At 39.1% G+C, this 8,539-nt stretch overlaps 1 protein-coding gene and 1 long non-coding RNA gene across 3 annotated transcripts; one reads left to right on the forward strand and one right to left on the reverse strand.

Moving 5' to 3' along the window:
- The first annotated feature begins 967 nt into the window (after window positions 1-967).
- LOC103420085 (3-oxo-Delta(4,5)-steroid 5-beta-reductase-like) lies at window positions 968-2,674 on the forward strand. The gene is made up of 2 exons (XM_008358147.4): window positions 968-1,224; window positions 1,325-2,674. The coding sequence occupies exons 1-2, from the start codon at window positions 1,186-1,188 to the stop codon at window positions 2,459-2,461; spliced, it is 1,176 nt and encodes a 391-aa protein (XP_008356369.2). The 5' UTR covers window positions 968-1,185; the 3' UTR covers window positions 2,462-2,674.
- A 34-nt stretch (window positions 2,675-2,708) lies between these two features.
- LOC103420086 (uncharacterized) lies at window positions 2,709-3,896 on the reverse strand. Of its 2 annotated transcripts, XR_011581327.1 has the most exons (4): window positions 3,585-3,878; window positions 3,387-3,491; window positions 2,989-3,096; window positions 2,709-2,805 (listed from the first exon to the last, which is right to left on the reverse strand). It is a non-coding gene; the product is annotated as an uncharacterized lncRNA (long non-coding RNA). The 2 variants fall into 2 exon arrangements; XR_003773189.2 differs by having other exon boundaries at window positions 2,747-3,096; window positions 3,585-3,896.
- Between the last annotated feature and the right edge of the window lie 4,643 nt (window positions 3,897-8,539).

Raw genomic sequence — 8,539 nt, forward strand, 5'->3', positions numbered from 1 at the left:
GAATGACCCAAGCCACTGTCGTCCCAATCCAAGACCTTCGCCAACGTCTTCATTGCCATTTTGGGTGTTGGCGTCTTTGGCCTTCCAAATTCTTTCAAGTGCATTGGGTGGCTCATGAGCCTCCTCACGTAGCTCCTCATCGTGTTCCTTACGAGCCACTGGCTTCACAAAGATCTCGTGTTTTGGGAAGTTGGGTTTCCACGAAAACCATTGGTGGCGATGCAAGTGTATTGTCAATCATGTGAAGGAGACAAGTTCGAGGTTGAAGCGATGCACGATCTTAGCCAGTCTCGTTCTTTTCGAGGTTCTTGTTAAGACCTTCTAGCGAAGGTTTTAGTTGAGCTGAGTCCTCTATAATCTCATTAAACTTAGTCAAGCACGAAACAAACATGAGACTGCTGTAATAAGTAGTATAATCCAGTCCAATCTAGTTTAAAGTTCATGAAAGCAAACAAACACACCCTAAGTTTATTTCTTGCGGTTGTGCTTTGTGTCACTGACAAACTTATAACTAGCTGACTAGCTCATTTGATTAGTCTGCTGCGTAGTTAGCATCTTTAGTTGTATGATATTCCACTTGACACAAAATTTTAATTTTTGAACGAGTTTATAATGAGAAATGATAAATACAAACTATTTTAATCTCACACACTAATGTTTAATTATATCCGTTATTTTTGGTTTATTTATTTAATTCGATGGTGATTAATATTTGGTATTGTTGTGCTTTAAAAAAAAACTGCTTCTGTTGTACTATGAGAATAAGCTTATTTTTGCTGCTTCACATTTTCAGTTTTTTTTCATCCAAAATTGTGAACATAAGTTATTTTTAAGTGTTTATCAAACATCTTTTTAAACTCAATTTTTTTATTCTCAATTTTTATAAAAACACCTCAATAACAAACCAGTTTTAAATGTAACGTGTGAAAATCGCTCGCTTTATAATCTCTTAGTGAGTAGACTCACCGACAAAGGTGCGCGTCATGACAGCAAAACCAGTCCCAAACTGACACGACAGCAAAACCAGACATAAATCGCAACCGAAAAAAGGATAATCACCGCCCAAAAGTTTAAAGATAAGATTCCCATCTCCCAAATATAACAGATGATCATTATACTCAGAAAGTAGCAGAGGTGGTGGGCAGGAGGAAGATAAGATTCTCATCTCCCAGAAACTACACAAAAATGAGCTGGTGGTGGGCAGGAGCCATTGGAGCTGCAAAGGTAAGCACTTTCTCCACAAACCCATCCGTTTTTTCTTCCTTCAATTCTTCCAAATTAGTTTCCATGATCATTTTCTAACAAGCCTCACCGTCACCAACAGAAAACTTTTGATCCCAATGATGTGCCGCCCAAATACCAGAGCGTGGCTCTGGTTCTCGGCGTCACTGGGATAGTCGGCAATAGCCTTGCCGAGATTCTCCCCCTGGCCGACACACCCGGCGGGCCATGGAAGGTATATGGTGTAGCCCGCCGGCCTCGTCCGGCGTGGAACGCTGATCATCCTGTTGAATACATTCAGTGTGATCTCTCAGACCCTCATCAAACACATTCTCAGCTGTCCCAGCTGACCGATGTCACTCATGTATTTTATGTGACGTGGGCAAGTAAGCCCACGGAAGCTGAGAACTGTGAGGTCAACGGCAACATGTTTCGGAACTTGCTGGATGCTGTGATCTCAAATGCACCAAATCTGCAGCACATATGCTTGCAAACGGGCCGGAAGCATTATATCGGTCCGTTTGAGATATTGGGCAAGGTCGAGCCTCATGAGCCACCGTTTCACGAAGACCTCCCGAGGCTTGACGTGCCCAATTTTTACTACACATTGGAGGACATTTTGTTTGAGGAGGTGAAGAAAAAGGAGGGTTTGACATGGTCAGTGCACAGGCCTAGCGTGATATTCGGGTTTTCGCCCTATAGCTTGATGAACATTGTGGGGAGCCTCTGCATTTATGCCGCAATATGTAAGCACGAGGGGAAGAAACTGAGGTTTACGGGGAGCAGAGGGGCGTGGAACGGGTACTGGGATGTCTCGGACGCCGACTTGATAGCCGAGCACCAGATTTGGGCAGCAGTTGATCCATATGCCAAGAATGAGGCTTTCAATTGCAGCAATGGGGATGTGGTTAAGTGGAAGCATTTGTTCAGGGTTTTGGCAGAGCAGTTCGAGCTTGATATTGAGGACGTTGGCGAGGAGGGCGGATCGGAGGCGAGCTTGGAGGAGATGATGAAAGATAAGGGGCCGGTGTGGGATGAGATTGTGAAAGAGAAGGGTCTGGTTCCTACCAAGCTGGAAGAAGTTGGTAACTGGTGGTTTGTGGATCTTATGTTTGGAGTTGAGACAAGTCTGGACAGCATGAACAAGAGCAAAGAACATGGTTTTGTGGGGTTCAGGAATTCAAAGACATCATTTTTAACTTGGATTGACAGGATGAAATCTTACAGACTTGTTCCTTGATGCTCTTGTTACAAAATCATTGTTGTAATAGATGTTTAATAAAAAATAAAACCGGAGGATACTATACCGACAATAAGCCGGATGTAAATATAGTTCAGTGCCTCTTTATTAAACTCGAAGCGTGTTCCGGTTCTACTTGTTTTAATAAAAGGTTCTACTTGTTTTAATAAAAAAATGAAACCGGAAGATATACATGCTTGCGGTGTTAAACAAGTAGCCATGTAAAACATGTACAAACATTTCGGAGTTTTGGAAAGAAGTAGAGCCAGCTGCTCATCAGAGACCTTAACTTCAATGCATGCTCCCAATGATGCAGCAAGTCTTGCAGCTAACTGATGCGTACACTGGACAACAAGAAACATGGCAAAAATTACAACACTTCCCTACTTTTTTCGTTTTTGATTTCAAGGAACTTAAAAATGGATGAGGAAGTTCGAATAACCCTCCACGTAGTTTAGATTAGATTGATTAGAATAACGCTCGAATCAGTAGAAAAATTGGATGAGCAAGAGAGGAAGCTCCCTCACACAAAGCTGCTCTCCCTTGTTTTTGGTGTCATAGAAGAATGAATAACAAGCACAATACTGCTCGGCAAAGCAGAAGTACTCCTCCTTCCTCCGCGATTCTCCGACGACCTAACCAGACAACAGAAAATGAGAAATGGGATTTCATTTTTCACTTTACATCAAATAAATTTACGATTATTTAGCCCAAACGAACGTGATTTATTTCCAGATTTGATTTGCACGAGTGCCCAAGTTTCTTATCTTTTTGGCTAAACAAGAACATAAAACAAACAAATTTGTGCTCAAATTCAAGTAGTTTCATCCAAATTTCAAGTAATGTTCATCCAAGCTACTAAGTCTAGTGGAAAACAAAACAAGTATACAAAACAAACCCAGAATTTGATTTGCAAAAATTAAACCTGAAAGATGGAACGTCCACTGGGCTCACCCAAAACCCTCTTGACACCACTCTGATCCACTATCCTCGTTGCTCTCTCCAAGTTTTACCAAACAAGAAATGCAGGCTGAAATTTTCCCAGTAACCAAACACTCAATAACACAAATTGGAACAATTAATTCAAACGAAATTAAACGGGAATTTGAAATGGGATGAGTACAGTCTAACACGGAGAGCTGATCGTCGGTGACTGAACGAGTTGACTCAATCGCCTTCCACACTGCCTCTGCAACCAAGCTACCTGCATTGCTCATTTTCTCACCCTTTCACTCTCTACAAAAAATGGGTCTGACGGTAGAGCTGCTTGAGGAAGCTCAGGAAATAGCGTTTGTAGTACCTAAATCTGACTCGTTCCCTAGCAAATGTTTGACAATGGCTACTGGCATTCTGCGGAGATTAAGCATCTTTTTTCACACGAACTTTTCAACTATTTTTTAGAATGACAAATTTCCCCTATAATTTTCCGAATGATGTTGGCTTATTTAACCGAATATGGAATTTTACACAAGCATCACATGAACTATCAAGCATGTGCGTCAATACTACTTGCACTTATAATTTTTTAATTTTTACCACTAAACTCTCTTAAAGGTTGAAATCTACTATCTCTGTTGTTGTTAAAGCATGTCAGGCACCCCTCACGTGGAGGGATATCTTTGTCAATTACCTTCTAGGGATCGCTGAAATCACTTTTTACGAAGGCAAAATGTAATTTTTTGTAGCAGCGTCGGAGTGGTCTTGAAGAAAAGGGAGAAGTAGATTTCCGGTTCGATTTTGGCAAGAGTTGTTGAAGAATTGAGGTGAAAATTATGCAAAAATCTAGTCTTTCATTTATAGTGAGTTTTTGTGATTTTCTTATGTAGGTTAGGAAGTGGTATGTAGTTCACCTTAATTTATTCAAATATTAATTTTTCAAACTCTTATGGAGGGAATTGTTGAACTGAGATTGTACAAACCACCAATTTGGCGCCATATTGACTTAGGAAGTATTATTTTGGAGTCAATTTGATTCTAGTCAACCCCACGAAATTAATTGATGAAAATACCACTACAGGTGACATGTTTTAACGGCAAATTGGATGGAAAGTAACGTAAATGGTTGATTTCAACAGTTAAGAGAGTCCATATGGTAAAAAATGAAAATTGAAAGTTTAGGTGGTATTATCGCACATGCATACAAGTTCAAGTGATGCTTGCATAAAAAAACTTAACTGAATAATTATAGAGGAAGAATGTCACATCCTGGTCCGGGCCCTCACCACATCCTGGGCTCGACTCCACCATAGTATAATATTATCCGCTTTGGGCCCCGAGCACGGCCTCACGATTTTGTTTCTGGGAACTCACGCGAGCAAAACTTCCTACTGGGTCACCCATCATGGGATTGCTCTCGCTCAAACTCGCTTAACTTCGGAGTTCTGATGGAACCTAAAGCCAATGAGTTCCCAAAAGGCCTCGAGTTAGGTAGAGATGGGAATATACATATAAGGGTTATAGGATCCTCACCCATAGGCAATGTGGGATGTAACAATCCATCCCCCTTAGGGGCCCGACGTCCTTGTTGGCATCCTTCCGGCTAGGGATTGGCTCTGATACCAAATTATCACATCTCGGCCCGGGCCCCCACCACATCCCAGGCTCGACTCAACCGTAGCACGATATTGGCCGCTTTGGGCCCTGACCACGCCCTCATGGTTTTGTTTATGGGAACTCACGCGAGTAGAACTTACCAGTGGGTCACCCAACATGGGATTGCTCTCGCGTGAACTTGCTTAACTTTGGAGTTCTGATGGAACCCGAAGCCAGTGAGTTCCCAAAAGGCCTCGAGCTAGGTAGAGATGAGAATATACATATAAGGCTTATAGGATCTTCACCTTTGGGCGATGTGGGATGTAACAAGAAGGTTCGTGTGGCGGCAAAAGAGAAAAAAAAGAGAGAATTAGTGAATTTTGAGGTGTGTATTATTCCAATTTATTGTGGCTTTATTTGTAGTAGTAAGAAATGAAGAATCTTTGTCTTTCAAGTAATACATCTTAATTAGGACACTACCTAAAAGATAGTATATAATCCATAAGGATTAGACAATCACATTCCTAACTAGATTAGGATTGCAAACATTTTCTCTTAGTGTGTAAATACTCAAACAAAAAGTCGCATTAGGTCTTCAGCTATAAAGTAAAAATAGTTGATGAAGTCGTCGGCACAATGAGGGAGTGAGAGTCTCAAAACAAATGGAAGAATGCATAAGTAGTAGAACTCACAAAACTTCGCTATAGTAAAACCATGTGCAGGATAAAAACCCATAGTCTAAGGAGAAAAATGAGAACTTGTATTAATTCAAAACTAAACGCCTTCAGGACGCAAGTAAAACACACATAAGGGTATGACCATTCCAGAATGGGTGCCTCGTTAAAACCTCGTTGTGAGACAATGATTTTCCAGGGTTGGAGTAAGGCGGATTAGAATACTTATACCTCAAAAGTCCAGTCATATAGTCAATAGCCTCTAATTCAGAGATAAATAAACAGATCAATGATGCCACCATAATCCTGTTTCGGAATTAGTGGGCGAAGTTTGACAACTTTGCTAACATTGACCATGCTTGTTCTGCAAAACGAGAAAACCTACTTCGGCAAGGAATCAACAGGTTTCCAATAATTTTGGAGTTCGTACAATTTAAGGATTGACGTGCACCACAAGTAATCACACTCCTAAGAGGATGCAATATCCATCCCTAGATATCTTCTGGGATTCTGCTAGTTTTATAAGGTTTCTACTATTCTAAGGGTCTTATATCCTCGATTGGTATAAATATACTCTCCTAGAGTTTACCTTTGGTAGCACAATTATCGCACACTTATTCTCTTACCCACTGCTTTGTTAGGATATGAGTAGGCTGGGAAAGATGAGCCGGCAATGAGGGTTTTTGAGGAGATGAAAATTTTTGGTTGCAACACCCTTATTAAGATGCATGGTAACAGGAGAAAATTTTACTGAAATGATGAAATTTTTTTAAGAGATTAAGATATGTAAGTGCACCCCCGACATAATTACTTGTAACACACTTTTGGCTGTGTTTGGCTAAAACAGGATGAACTCGGAAGTTTCAGGAGTATTCTGGGTGATGAAGAGAGTAGGGTTTATACACGGGAGGGATACTTTCAACACTCTAATCAGTGCATACAATCAGTGTGGTTCTTTGACCAAGCTATGGGTGTGTATCAGAGAATGTTAGAAGTTGGTGTTACTCCAGACCTCTTTTTTTATAATGTTGTTTTGATAGCACTGGCTCGAGATTGGCTTTGGCAACAGTCTCAGAAAATACTTGCCGAAATGCAAAATGGCCCATTCACTGCAAATCCAATGAGCTTACATATAATGGCAAGGAAATTGAGCGCATGCATATTCTTGGTGAAGAAATATACTTTGGTATAACTCAGCCCCACATTGTTCTCTTGAAGACACTTGTTCTCGTTTTTTTTAGTAAGAGTGACCTCTTGATGGAAACAGAACATGTCTTTTGGAGCTGAGAAGAAAAGGGTATAACTACCTTGAATGCGATGCTATTAGTATATGGTCAGGGGCAGATGTTTTCGAAGACAAGTGAGATTTTGAAATTTATGAACGAGATGGGGTATACTCCTAGCTTGACAACTTACAATAGTTTGATGTATATATACAGTCGCTCAGAAGATTTTGAGAAATCAGAACAGTTTCTAAGTGAGATAATGGAGAGGGGACAAAGCTTGATATAATTTCGTACAACACTGTCATTTTTTGCCTATTGTAGAAAAGGTTGTATGAGAGAGGCTTCACAGATATTCTCATATATGAGGAATGTTGGGATTTCTTCAAATGTGATCACTTACAACACCTTTGTGGAAAGTTATGCATCTGATTCATTGTTTGAGGAATATGATTCTATCGAATTTGATTTGAAATCTCATTGTTTGAGGAAAGTTATGCATCTGATTCATTGTACTCATCTCATATTCAATAGAATCATATTCCAAAGCATATGAATATCTGATTCAATGTAAATATTGTGTCTTATTTACTTTATAGGTACTCATGTTATTCCAAAGCATATGAATATCTGATTCATTGTTTGAGGTTTCCAGTGACATATAAAATAAATAAGACACAATATTTACAAGGTTTGGCAAGTGTACCTACGTCCTCAAAGCAGTATTAATAACTTCTTTTATTATCTGAAATAACATGAGTACAAATATAACTCTAACTATCGTTATCTCTTCTTTCTAGCTTTGATATAGTTGCTAGCTCGATCTCTCAAATAGATGATGGGAATTGAAGAGAAAATTGAGGATAAGAAAGGAGTAGAATTGACAAACTCCAAGGTTTTTGTGTGTGCTTTGGTTGTGCGTTTACAAATGAGCTCTCCACACCCATTTATAACAAATGGTGTGAAGTACAAATAAAATGACTTCTATTAATGATTGTTGTATATGAAACATCTCCTTTTTGCTAGTGATTGTTGTAGGTAAATCATCCACCAAGACATGGTGTTCTTTGACATCATTGCATCTGTGGTAAAGAGGTCACCCATATTTACTTAAACATTTACCACTTGGTTAGTGTCAATCTTTGGTAAAAGTCTACATGTCAACTCCAAATTTTTTTGAATTACTCTTTGCTCCACACACATCGATTCATTCTCTACTTTTGATATCAAATTCCAATTGGTAACAATACATTTTATTGGTCTATTTGCCGACAAGAAGAATTTGAATATGGGGAGTAGTTTCAAACGGGTTTAATTATTCTTAGTGTTTAAAATATCAAAATTTGTGAAAATATCTATATAAAAATTTGTGAAAATATCGTTATTGATATTGATACTTCCCAATCGGATCTTCCTACATCTTTATATAAATGCTGGTTTATCAAGAATACGCTAGAAAGATATTTCAAATTGTTAATTCATCTCCAAAGATAGCTTAGAACGAATAGTTCGTTATTTAATAGAGTTCTTTCGTTCTAATACTCCACTCGAGAGTTATCAATATTTCCCTAAGTTTTTCCTATCTAATGGAACGATATTGGATCAAAGTGGTTACTTTCGATGAAAATGGAAATTTAAAATGAAACTTT

This window comes from Malus domestica, chromosome 05 (assembly GCF_042453785.1).
Source record: "Malus domestica chromosome 05, GDT2T_hap1".
Taxonomy (NCBI): domain Eukaryota; kingdom Viridiplantae; phylum Streptophyta; class Magnoliopsida; order Rosales; family Rosaceae; genus Malus; species Malus domestica.